This window comes from Lonchura striata, chromosome 11 (assembly GCF_050655825.1).
Source record: "Lonchura striata isolate lonStrDom1 chromosome 11, ASM5065582v1, whole genome shotgun sequence".
In the NCBI taxonomy this organism is placed as follows: domain Eukaryota; kingdom Metazoa; phylum Chordata; class Aves; order Passeriformes; family Estrildidae; genus Lonchura; species Lonchura striata.
This window is the reverse complement of record NC_140713.1, coordinates 20974081-20990821: the sequence shown is the minus strand read 5'-3', so window position 1 is coordinate 20990821 and position 16741 is coordinate 20974081. Positions and strand designations below refer to the sequence as shown.

Below are 16741 nucleotides of genomic sequence, written 5' to 3'. Positions count from 1 at the left end.
CTCCAGAGAGATGTGTGTTATTTAACATAGCCTCATAGTTGTATCATTTGACCTTGCAGCTCTCCAGAGAACACAGGTATGCACTGGAGCACAGCAGAATGGGAACCCTGCACAAGCACACACTCTCCCTTTTTTCAAACCCAGGCTACAAGGCCTGCAGAACAGGAGGGAGACAGCACTGAAATAGAAATATGTGTGTTCTCAAGATAAGATACTTATTAGAAAATTGAGGAAGTGGTTTTGCTCTGCCTGTTGACCAGAGAAATAAACAGCTCTTCCCACTTCTGGACAGTCTTGACTTACGAGCTATATGACAAAGAGTGAAGAAAAAAATTTCATGGCTGCTTTTGAAATGTGTTTATCAGACCTAGCAAGATCCAAGGAAAACAGCTGAGAGTTTCTGCCCATGCATTTAAGAATGCCACAATATAAACCCCTTCTTTTAAATGAGCACCTCATCAATAACAGAAGACCTTTAACAACATAATGAAACAGCAGCTCTGCTGCCAGACATGGGTGAGCTGAGCAAAGCTTCCACCTGTGTAATGCTGCATTTCTATGATGCCAGCATGGACAGACAAGCAAGGACGTTCATCAGCAAAATCCTGATCATGGAGGAACTTCTTATTCTCTGCCAAGTATCCCAGGTCAAATTTCTACTAGACACTCCTTTCTCACAGTCATTAAACAACTTACACTGTGAAAATGAGACCTCAAAGGTTAACCCAAACTAATCATAGGATACAAGCATCTTTCTTAAATGCATTTTTCCAAGCATCATTATTCTCAAGGTAGAAGTTTTAATGTCTCAGCGTCCCTCTCAAACTACGAAAACATCTCCTAAGATCTGCATATCTGATTGGTGAAGACTCCTAAATTTGGATGTTTCAAAAATAAATTCACATTGTGCCTATAAATTAAAAAGAACCAAAAGCTCCTAATGATGACTCTGATACTCTTACCATTCAAAGTCTCACTTGGATCCCTAAAGATGTATCCAAATTACCATCCTAAATGTCACCATCTAAAAAAGTTGATCTTGTGCCACAAATTTACATTAATATTGACAGAGAAGAATCAGAATGCAGAGATAGAAAGTACCCAGATGGAGAGGGGAGGAGGTTGCATGGCTGCAGTAAATGGCATGGGACTGCACACCATGCTGCCTCATTCCAGTCACTGGCAAGTGCAACCCCAGTCACCTCATCTGCTTTCCCTTCACCCAACAAATCCCTGCTGAAAAACACTGTTTTAACTTCAAAGTGAATCATACCTTTCTTCTCAGACTCCTTTAAATCCACACACATGAACAACACAACAAAAGGCCCTCTAAAAGTACAAACTAGAAACAGTGATAAAAGAGATTTCACAAGCTGCATTGCTGTTGTCATTTCCAGGGGCTCTTACCTCACACGCTGACCTTGAAATAAACACACAAACTTACCCAATGTCTCCCCTCAGTTACACACACTCACTACAGTCCTTCTCCTTGCACTACAGCCTTTCAACCCCCAGCATCCCCTTCTCCTGCACAAACCTATGTGTATGTACATACTGGCACAAGGATTTTTGTATGCACAGACATATTGTTGCTCCTCCAACTGGTTTTTCAGAAAGGGCTTCACTATAGCCTGATTGCTAAACATTCAGTAAATAGAGGAATGGTTCAGCAAGAGAACAAAATTGGGTGAAAGAAACGAGAAAGAAATATTTATATTAAAAAACTTAAATTCAAAATTTAACATCTCTATTATTTTCAGGGAACATATTCTGCATATCCTACAGAATTTGGGCAAGATATCATTATGTTTCCTTATAAAATAAATTAAACAGGTACAAAACACAAGTCTTATTAAACATTCTTTAAATTTTTACAGAAATAAAGATGTAATACACATTATAGTTGCAGAAAACGAACAGAAACTACCTGTATGTATTTTAATGACATTTCATAGTTTTGCTTAGGATGTGTTAGTCTACACTATTGAAAGAAAAGCCAATGTAGAGAATCAAAGGAAGAAAAGAGAAATATGAACACCAAGCATTAATTCTGGTCTTGCACTAAACCCTGCATTCTCCACAGATAGTCTGGAGTCGCCTGGCACCCTCCACGTGATGCCCAGTAACTCCAAATGGCTGATTCCAACTATACTGAGAAAGGAGCAGGCCAGGAAAGCTGCAACATGTTTCAGACTCAGATTAGTAAATCAACTGTACCAACGTAGCTGTTACGCAGTTACTGTGAACATTTTTACCAGCACAATCTGTCACTGAACAATTAAAATGGAATTTCATACCTATACCAGAACTGCAGGCACAGCACTTCAGACACACTATCTTTGCACTGCCCTGAAGTACTGGAGCTTTCCTCCTTCTCAATCCAACATGCAAATTGCAGAGCCATATCCTGCCCTGGCTTCACAGACATATTCCTGGGATCTGATACATGCAAAAAAAGCACAGACCTGGACAGATGCACCTTGCCATGTCAAATCAAATCCAATACACTTGCAGGTTCAATTTCCACAAGAAAGGTGAAGAAAGATTAAAACATTTCCTAAGGAAACGTGAATCAAAGTATGCCCTGTAATTGACTCACATCCAGCAAGACAAGGAGAGCACTCCCCCAGCACAGCCAGTCCCCAGCCAAACAGTTTATAAAAGTCTAGTGCCACTCTAAAACCCAAAATTAGTTTACAGTTCATCTATTCCTTTATGTGACTATTTCCCCAGGTTGAAAGGATCTCCTTAGCAGCCTCATCAGTCACGGATTGATTCTGACAACTCCCTCAAGTGGTTCTTTAAGACCAGACTCCAAGGCACCTTCAATTACCACGCTGTCCCAGGCTCTGATCTGGATATGCGTTCGAGGCAGTTCAGAGTCTGAAGCTGCCGAACTTCAGCTCCTGCTGCTGTGTTGTTTGGCAAATCAGTGAATTCAATGGATCCTCACACTATTACATAGATACTTTCCTAATACTGCACAGATTAATTGTCAGTGCCTTCCAGGGCACCTGACAGAGCTCTTTACTGCCATGAACTTAACAATAAACTTTTGATCCTCAACACCTCCACTGATCTCCATTTAAATAACCCAGCAGCAGCGATCATGTTCAGTCACACACTTGCAGGTACAAATTCCTGTTACATTTCCTTCAGCCACACTTGGAGGTAGATGGTAAAACAGAACCTGCATTTCACTACAGCAGGTGCTGTGCAAGCTGAAGGGAAGATATGATACAAGATAACCAAAGGTAGAAAACTATGTCAAGAGAACTCTGAAAAAAGCACTACATTGTTATACACAATACTGGGCTGCACTGATATTTGAAGAGAGAAGTTCTGCCTCTATCTCCCACCTCTGGGTGGGAACACAACAATCCAGCACCTGAACACACAGGTGGGTAAGGGAGCAGACCCTGCTGAAAACCAGCCAGTGCCACCAGCAGAGCACCTTCTGTGAGCTGAAGTGCCCATCTAAGTTCACTGGAGGAAGGCGAGTTTGCAAGAACACCTTTGGTCAAGTCAGGTCATGTTAGGCTGCAGCATCAGGCTCATTGCATTTAAATGCATGGGTCAAAAAACCTTAGAGGCTGTCAACCCAACCACGAGGTACCCTTGATAGAAAAGTCTACATTAACAGTGTAAAAGTTTACCTGAGTCTGCCCTTATGGACTAGAGTTCTGTAAGGTAACACTCCTGATTCAAAACACAGAGTCCCCAGAATCTTTCAGCGTCTGTGGCCACAAATGGTGCTCAGCTCAAAACTCAGTCATGTACTTAATGAAGGAAAAGGAAAAGCCTACAGAGAGTTTCAGAGGAGGCTTACAGTCAGAAATCATGCTGTGAGCATTATTTCAGGAAGTCTCAAGAAGGCTTAAGGGAAACTACTGGCAATGTTTTGAAGAAGATGATGGACTCTGATCACCCAAGCTGTGTGCACCAAGACATGGGTTAGCCATTCTCTCTATGAACAAAATTGCATTTTCATGTGTATATATGTTTAGCAACATTCCGCACTCAGAACCAGATATTTTTTCCCAAATATTTCCATCACAAAATATTCCAAAGTAGATTCCATTTTAGAAAGGCAGAAACTGCCAACTGCAACAGAGGCTGTGTGCAAATGAGTGCCCAGTGAATGAAGAAAGCCTTTAGTATCCTTTTGCAAATGTACTTCATGGTGGTTAGAGAGGACAATGCTTCTGCTCTCACTTCTGCAGAATTAAATATTAACTACCCAAGGTGTGTTTTAACTGCTTCTTTTTTTCAGAGTAGCAATGAAACAAATCGTATGTGACTCTAGAGGGAACAAGGTGAGGCTTCTCTTGGAGGACAAAGTCACAAGAAAGCAGAAATGTCCTGCAGCATGGCAGTCCAGATGTGGCAGGGAAAGTAATTCAGCCCATATAAACAGAGATGTCTACTGAGACATTCAGAGGCACAAGGAAGTCATTACAGATAAGCCACAAAACTTGTGAAAACACAGTTACAAGGATGAAACCCGAGAGACAGTGTGGTGCACCTTGAGAAAGCACCCGTGAGTACCTTTCCAAGGGGTCCTCTGGGGTTTAGCTGAGTGATTGACATAAGGTTTAGAGAAGTGCACCTTTTAAACCCACAGGGCTTTACATAATCAGGTCACACAGAGCTGGCATATACAGTAACAACAAATTACTACTAAATCAATAACTCCTCACTGGATTGCTCAGTACAGCACCATGTTACAGTGCTTCTCAGTTTGAGCTCTGAATTCAGGGGCTGTACACCTGGCTACTGCTTTCATATTAAAAATTAAAGGGCACCTCCACAAAATGGCAAAAAAATAGGGTAAAATTTACTTATGTTCTCATAAAAGTTTACACTCTGCTCCATGAAACAATACAAAACAAAAATGTTGGCATATAAACCTGACTTTGGGAAAAGGATGGAGTACCTACATCTCACACTCACTTTGATCAACCAGTTTAGGGATGCTGAGGTCTGTGCAGTTCATTCCATCCCCGTTTTGCTGGCTGGCCATGACAGGAAGTCTGGTCGTTGTAAGTTAGCATCAGACATTGCAGAACTGAGCTGCTAAAGGGAAGACATTATTTGAAAGGAGCTAGAGGCTACACATGTTCATTTTTTCATTTGACCACAGAAACCAAGCTTCATGTACTCAGCTGAAGACTTACACAAAGATCCCCTGGCTAACAACTGAAATACACCCATTTCAAAACACACCAAAAAAGGTGAATTTTAGTGTTCCTCTGTGAAGCTACTCCATAAACAGCAAGAAGTGGATTCACTTTGTAATGACATATTGTTCTTTAACAGAAATCGAATGACAAAATAGAGACTCAGGGTTTTCAATCTGCGTTAAGTTTATTTATTACTTTAAGTCTGAAACAGTTTATTTATTACTTTTTCTGAAATTTCAGATAAAAATTCTGCTAGCAATAAGGAAAACAAAGGTCCCTACTAGAAGTTAGCAAGATCAAGTCCAGTATTCAAGCCAAATTAAGCATCATTTCACACTCCTCACCATAATATATAGATGTTCATCACTTCTCCCAGAGAGGTAGAAATCTGTAAATGTTTATACCATCTTCTCCAATGGGAAAAAAAAAAAGTTTTCCACCACAGAACAAATTTATAATGATATTAACAATTCTACTATATAAATGACTCACCTGTTTAGCACATAGAAAAAGACTCAGTGCTTAAGAATATGAGCCACATGCATGAACACACTCTTAGGTGTTAGCTTTTGAAGCTCCCCAATGGATCTGACAGCCAAAAGGATGCACAGCACAAAAATTTGCTCTATTTGGCAGTCATTTTAGCAAAGATTTTTAAAGCAACATTATCAAAATTTAATTTCAAGGCAAAGATGCTGCTGGATAAAATTCACAAAATAAAACAAATATAGAAAACCCTAACCCTTGTTAGGTAGAACAGCACTGCCTGTGGCAACACACAGAAGGTTGCCATTAAATTAAACTCCAGATCCCTGCTTTTCCCCTCACCCTGTCAGCTGAATGTGGCCTGACCTGGTATCTACATGACTCTACTACAGATGCATGGCTCCTGTAATGAGCTTTGATCATTAAATATCCAGGTGCAACATTTGGCAGAAACTAGTGATTCCTGCTTGGCAGTGTAAAAAGTCTGAAAGCACAGGACAATCTTACAGACTGAGAAAAAGCAGAGCAGCTCCCACAGGTTCTAATTCAACTTCTAACATGAATTTACTAAGTCTGATTTTAGTTTTCACACACCCTTTACCTGTGAAACATTACTATTCAACTTTGTTTTATGTCTGGGTTTTTAAATCATGTTCTAGAGGACAGATTCTATAAAATCTCCCCTTTTCAGCAGGGAAGAAAGTCTTAAGTGAACTTAACACTTGATAACTCTTTCCAGTAGTTTAAATGAATAATCAGCAATGCTAAATGACTTTGGGATGCCACATTTATTTAAAAGTGGTCATGTTTTTCCTACAAACTCTGGGAAAATATTACCCATTAAACTAGAGCAGTGAGACAATGCAAAATGAGCAGTTCACATTAATTCTAAAATAACATGTTATGCATTGTCAAACACAGGTGCCTGTTATAAATGGAAAAAAGATACAAGATAGTCCTATTGCATTAATAAAGGTCTGGGCTGCAGAAAATAGAAATGGCTGCTATTGTTGTACAGTGGTGTGTCACGAGCATCAAAAGCTTCTATTTAAGTATAGCTTTTATTCATAATTCTGCAATAATATTGATATGATGTTTGCATCTCTGCCATTCCTCAATCCAGGTACTTCATCCTCTGAGAAAGTTTTCAGAATAAATTAATACTAACATTTCCCTTCCTACCTTATCTACACCCAGACCTCTCACTCTGCATACAGAAGAGCAGTTTCACAGCTGATATATTACATAACTTTTTCTAAATGTGGCCCTCTAATGCTTTAAATATATTTCTTGTAATGAGTTTGCAAAACTAAATTGTTACTAGATATTTTTATTATGGAGTCATAAATAATGAACATTAAAAAAAACATGAAAAGGTGATCTTTCTTTAAAAAAAAAATAAGCTATTAAAATATGGTTTATATAATTTTACAAAAGCAGGTCACCACATTTTAAAAAATCCTAGATATTGAAAAACAGAGAAATCATCCTCTGGCCTCAAATAGAATCTTCCTTGAAATGAGCATGCTTGAATTACAGAGAACCACACACTTCCACATTCAAGGATGGCACCACAGATTGCTGAGAGTATAAATTCTCCTCACTGTGAATCATCCCTTCACTCAAGGGATTCTTGGAAGAATATGCAGAAACACATTTTCCAGTGACTAATCCAACTCTAGTCACCATGAACTTTCCCTTAATAATAGTCCTGAAAGCACTTTGCATCTGAAAAAGAATGGAATGCCCATAACTGATCAGCTTCCTGGAGATTTACACCTTGGCCACCTGCTTGCTCTACAAGCTTAAATATCCTAACTTCGGGGCTTAATTTATTCATGCGCATATAAATGCTGTACCACAATTTGGGAGGCCTTATTTGGGAGCTCTGGATTGTCCTCTGAGGTAGCAAACCCCAGGTGTCAGCCACACACAGCTGTGTGTCTCAGCAGAGTCCTGGCAAATCCTGTCCTCCCTTGGCCCCCTCTCCCTTCCCCTCTGCCTGTCACTGGTGTCCCAGGGTCACAACACCCCCTGGGACAGTCTGAGGTGGGCAGAACCTGCCTCGGGTTTGTGTGACCCAGGGCACCCCTCCAGACCCACACAGAGTTGTAAAGGTTAAACACACAATAAAAATACACAGCAGAAAGGTTAAACAATAAAAATACACAGCAGAATCATAAGGAGGCAACACTGCAACAGAACACGCTGGCAGCCTCACTGTTACCCACCCAGAATGCAGGGATTTGTTTCTGCAGGAAAAGGGTCCATGACAAATTAAACAAGCAAATCAAATCCCTCTGTACAAGAAAACCAAACTTGCCTTCTCTCAAGCAAAAATAAGTTCATTACCTCAAATGCCTATCTGGGTAGACAGGTGATGGAGCTTAACTTGGAATTTAACTGTTCAATATTGGGCTGTGAAAACATCGCCTCAAATTTATGTTGTGCACAGTCAGAAATACAGTGCCTCTAGATCTACTGCTGAAATAGTATATCCTTCTCTAAAGGACACAACCAACCTGTGCTCTTTCATTTAGGGGCAAATGCAGAGGTTTCTCCCCAGTCCCTTTATGTTAGAAATTCCTTTTGTACATGGTAAAAGTCTCTCAGAAGTTCAGTGTAAAATCTCCGGTACTTGGACACTGTGATCTGAACCACACAATGAAGACAAGGCTTGTTTAAACCAGATTCCTAGCCTTTGTAAATCCTCACTTCTTACCACACCAAAGACCTGGATCTAAGAAGAGCTTTCTGAAGTTTCTCATCCAGAAAAACATATCTGCACCGAGCAGGAAATAGCCTTAATTTTAGCAACTCTTTCACTCTATTCTAAACAGATATGCTGGCAGGTTTTCAACAAAAGGGGTCTTTTATGAGCAATGCAATTTAAAATACACAGTAGTGCCACTTTTGGGCCCATGGGGTTGTGTAAATATTTATGTAAGTATAGCTAATCCTATATCTCTCCCCTGTTACAGTCAATTTATTCCAGAAAAAGAGTAGCTGCCTTTTTGTTATTGTGAGGCTTTACTTAAATCATTTCCAAAATAATATTAACTAAACTTGAAAAAGGTCATTGTAATAATTACAATCAACTCTGGCTTAAAGGAATTGAGTGTTCTTCAAACATTTACAGTCCATCAGCAAGAAAATCAGCACTATGACATCCAAAACTCCCAACACTACAGAGGGCAGTTAAGGGGAGAGAAAAAAAGACAAAACATTTTTTCTTGATCTCCAAAGGAAGAGTATTAAAATAAAGTATAAAAGCTGTACTTCATCTTTGCTATCTATTGGCAGCCTAATTTTGTGTCCCAAAGTTAAAGAACTCTCCTCACTATCTGATTTAGAAACACAAACCCATAGCAGATGCAAACATTGAGTTTTCTGCCTTCTGTAAAGAGCAGTTGCCAAACTTGAGTTAAAATAGCACACACGGAACAGGAAACCATCTTAACTTTCCCACTTGTACTGAATATTAATTGTTTTTGGACTGACACACACGCAAACAGCAACCATTAAGAACACGTCATGAATATTAGATTTTGTACAACATAAGTGTATTAATATATTATAATACCTGAGATTATAATTCTCTGCCCTCAACCATTTTTAAAAAATCAAGAAACAAAACTGTGGGTTTTATTTGTCACAAAGTCAACACAATCCACCAGCATATTTTTGGGTACATTCATACATACATCTATATTCAAGAGGTTACTCCGTTCAATTCTCAAATAGCAAAGCTTCAAATACAGCATTTTTCCACTTTTCAAGCAAAAAGAGAGCCTGAGTCTCAGCCAAAAGAAGCAACAGCAACATACAAATAACTAACTAAATAAAATACTTCCTTCCTCTTCAGCAAAAACACTGTCAGCAAGCTAAAACTGCAGTGACTTTCATTTCTAGTAGACCAGATACAGTTCATGGTGACTCAGAACAACTGTTCACATCATGTTCTGGAACAATACCTATAAAATACACCTTGTTGGGGCAGATTCATTGCTTTTTAAGCCAATAAAACAGTATTTTGCATATCTATGCTTTAGACTAGGACATATTTTCAGACCTAAAGCTCCCAGCGTTATATGTGTCACTGAAGTGTTGCTCAATTTCAAAAACTGCTACAGTGCTACAATTTTTGTGGAGAGGCAGATGGCTTTTGGGTAAGTCACAGGTCTGGAGCTATATTCCCTGTTATAGCCTGTGGGTCTGGAAGAAAGTCGTTACCCTGCTGGATCACCCAGGTTTAAGCGTCAAATTACAATATTCACCTTCTTTTAAAAGCATTAAAATCCATGCACGGAGCAAACTAGTTAATTTATTACCACAAACACATACCAGCCACAGAAAGCTTTGATAAAAGGTGATTACAAGACAAGACTGAAAAAGTTGACCCCAACATCTGGAATGCACAGCCTGTTCAGCTTTAAATTTGTCCCCTCTGTGCAAATGGCTATGGCAAGACTTACACACGGTCAGAGATTGGTTTGGCCAGAGGACTCTGAGGTCTCCTTCCCTCACTGTGTGGTCATTTTCTGCTATGTTTTAATGTTATTGCTCTGTGTGTAAACCCCAGGCTTTATTTGCTAAACAATATTCAAGCAGTGCTCTCATAACTGAATTCTACATGCCCTCCAAGGACTTCTTTTTTGGCACAGTACCAGCAATACACTTGTACTTGCATTCACACACATCATTACAGGAAAGGATAATTACCCTCATTTGTCAAGTAAGAAACTGGGGCAATAAAAGATTATAATCCAGAGTACCTGTTAATTGGCTGTCCAGACCTATTTGCTTTACCCCAGAATACTGAATATGACAATATTTTCACCACCAATGATAAAAACATCCTCCCAGACAACCAGTCTTTTATTTCCACTATATCACATTTCAATTTGCAGTTCCAGTCTCCACAAGGAATGAGACAGGAATCAATGGAAACAGAAGCAGAGATTTAATACTTGTAAGTCAGGAGCATGAAAAGAAACTGCTCACACAAACCCAAAATCATGCAAATTCTCAGTGCCTGTCTTTGCCACCTTACAGATCAAAGTCTCAAAGTCTGTAAGGTCTTACAGACCGTAACTTAAAAATTACAGTGTATTTACCAAAAAAGATCAAAACCTCCTAAAAATCCACACATCAACAGACCAATAAATGATTCTGGTATTTCAGACAAACTATTCTGTTCCTTTACTGAGAACAAACTCTACTTAGCAGCTGTAGAGTAAAATCATGCTCACAATAATTTTAAAAAGTTACCATACAGTCCTATGCAAGCACTATAATTACATTACACCACGCTGATCTGCACAAATCACAGAAAGCCCAAGCTGAGCTTTTTTGGTATCAGTTATGTTCATAAAAACTGAGGATTAGTCTCACTTTCTTCTTCTATTCTAGTTTTTGCAGCCCTATCTAGCTTTATACACCCCTTCTCTTTCCTGACCTTGTTAGAAATAATGGGTTTAGTCAATTCCAATATCAACTAAAGAGACAATACCAACTCAGGGCATTGAAACCACCTCATATCTCACAGCTTCATCCTCCTAAGCCATTGGTACTTTCCAATAATGGTTCTAAATAATGACTTCCATCTTGAGACAGCAAATTGCCCAAGAATACCAAAATGTGAATTCAGTTTCCTTGTATTTGAAGGTGTTTGGTTGGTTTGTTCTTTTTTTTTTTTAATTACTCACTTGAATTTATATGACACAATGATGGAAAACAATCTGTCAATTCAGAGAACACGAACACCATCATATTCAAAGATGAAAGCTTCAAGAACAAAGCTAAGGATAAAAGCATATTAATCATATTTAAGTAGTGTTAAATACCTAAATAATGAGCTGCAGGAGATTCTTTGTCTACATTACAACAATTCAAAATATTCTCAGCATAAAGAAACTCTGTCAGCCAAAATCTTCATAATATTAACAAAAGATGTGTTAAATTAATATTTGACAAGTACATTAATTTATTAGTAACTCCAAGTTCAGGTGCACATTGCAAATACTCACAGAAACCTTCAATCTTGTCAGCTGTCTTGCTCCATGCTACCTGTCTGGTTTCCATTATGACTTGAATAGTCCTCCTTTCTGGGCTGCTCTTCTTAAGACTGAATATTGTCATAACAGTTCCCAATTCCAAGGTCCTTTTGATCTGGCTTTTCTCATACTCAGGCAGCACTCCATAGTCTATAGTCTTTCTGGGCATCTTTTCTTTATAATCAAACTTTTATGGTCTTCAGTGTCCTGATGAGAAAAAAAATATAAGGAAGAAAAGGGAGAAAAATCAATATTTAAAACAGCATTTTGATTTCTTTAAAGATCACATTTATGTAGTTAGATACCTAACACAGACTCCTGCCCATGCAAATGCAAGGCAGGTACCTGGCCAACATTAACTCTCGCTGGTTTATCCTGAAAGGAGATACAAACAGTCTTCACAGAGGGCAGTTCCAGCAACATCAGCGTGTGTAAACTCTTGCACTGTATTAGAATTAGATGAGATCTACATAAGAATGTAAAGCAGGTAACTGTCCTTTTGAGAACTGTAATGAAGGGAAAACATGAGTAATACAAACATTGAAGTGCTGGCAACATCTAAACATCAGTTTTTGCACTTTTAAAACTTCATGGCTCGGTTTCTCCTACACAGTCTGCCTTTTCTCACCCACATGTTGGGTGGCAGATATTTGTGTGCATACACTTGGGACACATCTTGGAACAAACCAGCCAAAAGAAAGATGTGTTCAGAGCAAATCTCACAAATATTAGCAAGTTTCTGTGCTCTCTGGTCTCCCAGATTACTGCATCAAACAGCTAATTACAAGCCTGATTACTCCTCAGTGAGATTACTTACAAACAGGATGGTCTGCAACCTGCTCTGTCACCCATAGTATCACTGTCACACAAGTCGCAGGGATTGCTGCCACACAGCTCCCAGCCATCCCCCTTACCCGGTCCCTGAGCAGGACACGTTTAAAGCAGCTCTGTGCATGCTGCCCCCAGCCACGGCGTCTCCTCTGCTTCTCTTCCTCTCTCCTCAGGCCACTGCTCTCCATCACAAGCAGTTTCAGTTTCCGTGTTCATGGCTAATTCGACCGTGGCACTTCTCGCTTCCCCTTCGTGACTTCGGCCAGCCCTGGCCCCCTCACCCCGTGTCGCTGTCTCCTGACTCCTCTTTGCTGCTCCCTCTCACTAGCAGCGCTCAATTGCCTTTTACCATCGTGTCACAGCTGCTTTAGGAGCAATCGTCCTGACTTTGAAGCTGTCCGGTGCAATCTTTCCAATCCCTTCTTGAATTCTACCACTTCAAATAAACACTTTTTTTTTTTTTTTTTGCAAGTTAACAGAGAAGCCACGGAAGTCCTTTCTTACCTCTACACTGCCAACCGTGAGCTTGAAGTGCTCTACAGCAGGAACCACTCCATAGTTTACAAAACATACACATAATCTGGTGTTTTATATTGTCTTATTACAGTAAAGAAAAAAATGGAGTATTCTTCCCTTATACTATTTAAAAAATGTATGTACCCCAATCCTATAGCTGGGAGGGAGTGAACAACTTGGAAATACTCTAACAGCAGATTTATTGTTTACTTTTAGCCATAATGTAACTGATCCTTTTAGACTACCTGAAGATAATCAAGTAATCATTTAAATTATGCCAGGCCTACACCTAAAAAAACATCCACGGTCATCTTGCTACAATGACTTGTTAAGATAAGAAATGAAAGGAGAGAAAAATAAAAAATGAAATTAAAATCTTTGAACAGTGTCTGTTTTCTAACAAAAAAATAATAGAAACCCTGTCTTCTCACTTTGCTCTTTTCATTAAGAATCATAATAAAACAAATATGCTGTGATCTGTGACAAGGATTAAGCATTTGTGCAGTACTACACTGAATAACAGAAAACTGAACTTTTAAATTAGTATAGTTTTTCAAGAGATGATAAAAAAACATGTGGAGTTGCGCGGCAAAAACATACATCAGCTCTGCCTTTTACAGTACAAAGTACAGCTGTTAAATGAAATATGATTCAGAAAAACAAGAAAAGAAGTTTCTAAATACAGCTGTTTAATAAAGGGCAACACAGTAGGTTTTCTGAGAGATAACTCCCTTAGTAACTCCCTTAGTACAAAGGAACTGCCTCTCAGAGGTGGCTTCTTAAACCGTTTCTACTGAATATAATAGACTGGACTTCCCCTTTTAAAGGAGTTCTTTCTCCCGAAACCAGAGACAACAGTGGATTTAATCTAACTTCTAAATCACAAGCCAACTTTTTGACTTCAGGTGGAAAGAATATTGCAATATATGATCAATCTAACTGGCCACTCCTAGAGACTGTTTTGGCTACCTGCTCCACTTTAAGAGTAACATCACATGAAGCTGCCTAATAGTAAAAGAACTAACAGAAGTCCTTGGCTTTAGACCTTCACACATCAGGAGCTGTCTTACACTCACCCACAGGTGCCCCTCAGCCTTCCTGACACCCATCACTGCACAGCTATTTGAATTAACAGCCTTTCTACCCATTCATGCAGCAGAATTCTGTGATGACCTTCATCAGCTGCTACCTGGATGCCTCTAACCCAGCAGAGTGTGAACTACGAGATGCTGTGTGGAACAGAAGCATCACTGATCTTCTGCTGAAAAGTTACTGAAGCCTTACTTGGAAAGATCCAGCATCACTTACAGGACTCAGCAAGCGAGTTAATAATCATCAAAATATGCCACAAGCTTCAGCTTAGACAAAGCCATGACACTTTCCCTTTGACTGTAGGAACTACAGGAGGTAAATTTTGAAGGTGTCCTGTACCATATGCAAAACTTGGATGATTTGTTACTGTTTAATACCTGTTCTGATAGGTTTTAATTGAAAAGCCTGACTAATTCAAACTAAAAAGTCTAAAAGACACAAAGCAAGTAACCAAGTGAACACAGACATTAAAAAAAAAACCCACCAAAAAATCCAAATTTATTTAATCTACCCTGTCTACTTAGTTTTACTTCATTTACTTCAGACTTTAACAAGCAAACCCTTCTTGGCAAAAGATCAGTGTACAGTTCATAACTCTCTTCATGATAACACAGAGAGGAAAATCTAGAAAAGGAAAGCTATAAACACAGCAGCTAGCAAAGAATAGCTCAGATAACCACTGATGGGTCTGTTATAATTTTACCAACATGACACAGCAGGTGCTTTCCAGACACAGAAAGTTAACCAAGAAGTGCAGTCCAAAGTTTGTCTCCAGTCAATTTCTAAATTTTCCCATGTGCTCTGGCCATTGCAAAAGTTTTGTTGCATCCTCTGCCAGGAGCTCTTCCTTTGGGTTTAGGACATCACCTCGCCAGCCGGACGGGCACCAGTGACAGCAGCGCAGTACCACAGCAGTGATAATTATTAACAATGGATGCACAGCCCTTGTGCTGCAGCTGCGGCCCGGCGGGGCGAGCAGGGGAGCGGTCAGACGGTGCCACCTGCCCGGGCAGGCCGGGCCCTCACCGGGCAGAGCCGCGCTGCCCTCGGGCACCGCCGAGGCTTCCTTCCTTCCTCTCCCTCACCCCGGGCTGCGGCGGGGCCGCCTCAGGGAGCCCCTCGTCCCCTCCTCCAGCCCAAGCGCGACTGGCACGACTGTCCCTCACCCTCCGCCGCAGCCCGACCCGCGCATCCCCCGCCTGCCCTCCCCGAGCCTCCCTCACCCGGACTCGCCGCCCCGCCCCAGCCCCGCGGCGCCTGCTGCTGCTGCCGCGGGGCCGCCCTCACCTGCGCGGCCGCGGGGCTCCGTGCGGCGGCGGGCGCTGCCGTCCCTGCCCTGCCGTCCCTGCCCTGCCGTCCCTGCCGTCCCTGCCGTCCCTGCCGTCCCGCTGCTCCCGCGGCGCCTCTCGGGGCTCCGCTTCTGCCGTCACCGGGAAGGGGCGGCGCCACCTGGCCCCGCGGCCGCCCGCGCGCCCGTGGCTGCCCCGGGGGCTGCCCTCAGCCCTCGGGCACCGGCCCTGCCCTCCCGCGCCCTCCGCAGCGCCGAAGCGGGGCCGGGACTGCTGGGACTCCTCGCCCCGTCCCTCTGCCCGTCCCGGGGCTGCTGTCCGGGCCCCCGGCTGCCGCTGTCCCGCAGGGCCCCCTGAGGCGCGGTCCCCTCCGCCAGGGCGGCTGTCCCGCCGCTCGGAGCTGGGGTTCTGCTCGTCTGAGGAGGGTGGTTGAGCCGTAGGAAAAGGCTGGGCGGATTCACTGTCGCTGAAATGATCTCAAAGTCAAGTTAAAACTGACTCCCAGTGATCCGCTACGATTGTATCGCACGTCAGTTTAGGAGTGGCAATGCTAAAAGTGTTTCCCAGACTGGGATTCAGAAGAATAGTGGTAGGAGGACACCCTGCTTGCAGGTCAAGCCCTGGTACAACCATTCCTTGATGTATCGGTCTTGCCCCAGACCAATTTGATAAGTCTGGGGGAAATTCCTACACCCACAGGCAGGATGACAAGGTCATCAGAGGGAACAAGTCATGCCAGTTCAGCAGACACCAAAACAAATGCCCAGAGACCAAAGCTAGGGATGCCACAGCATTTTGAGGGAAGATCTTGGTCATTTCTGCAAGGGCTGTGCCATGTTACAATGGCAGGTCCTGTATTCCAAATGCTGATTCCCAAACACTGATGTTAAGTTTCATGGAGATAATTCTTCATCTCCTCTCCCTCCAATACTAGTGACTGGCACAAGGGAGTGAAAAGCATAGGTCTTTTAACAGATTCATTTACTCTGTTGAGAGGGAAAAAAGTTTTCCATAATTTTAGTCAGCATTATAAATAGTTGAATAGTAATCAAACATTGATATTTTCACCCTATACTTGCAGAAACTACTGAAACAAAATGATATTGGCAATGATGTTCTGCACCAAATGCCACCAAAAATATTCCCTAGCTTCTTCTCCCTACACAGAAGGAGAAGAAAATGTCAAGTGTGTCCAGCTCTTGTGTAGGAGCAATTTGGGAAGCTCTTCCCAAATCAAACTAACAAGCCTTTATCATGCTCAAAAGTACCAAAGGGTTTCAAATAAGTA

At 41.4% G+C, this 16741-nt stretch overlaps 1 protein-coding gene across 4 annotated transcripts in view; it reads right to left on the bottom strand.

Moving 5' to 3' along the window:
• The window catches only part of PLCG2 (phospholipase C gamma 2), a 55572-nt gene extending 39964 nt beyond the window's left edge, over positions 1 to 15608 (bottom strand). Inside the window, exons 1-2 of one of the 4 annotated variants that reach the window (XM_021541225.3) lie at positions 15452 to 15608; positions 11699 to 11932 (exon numbers count right to left, since the gene is read on the bottom strand). In XM_021541225.3, the coding sequence (XP_021396900.3) occupies positions 11699 to 11894 (196 nt within the window). In that variant the 5' untranslated portion in view covers positions 11895 to 11932; positions 15452 to 15608. The other 3 variants (XM_085589877.1, XM_085589879.1, XM_085589878.1) reach the window with 3 other exon arrangements.
• Between the last annotated feature and the right edge of the window lie 1133 nt (positions 15609 to 16741).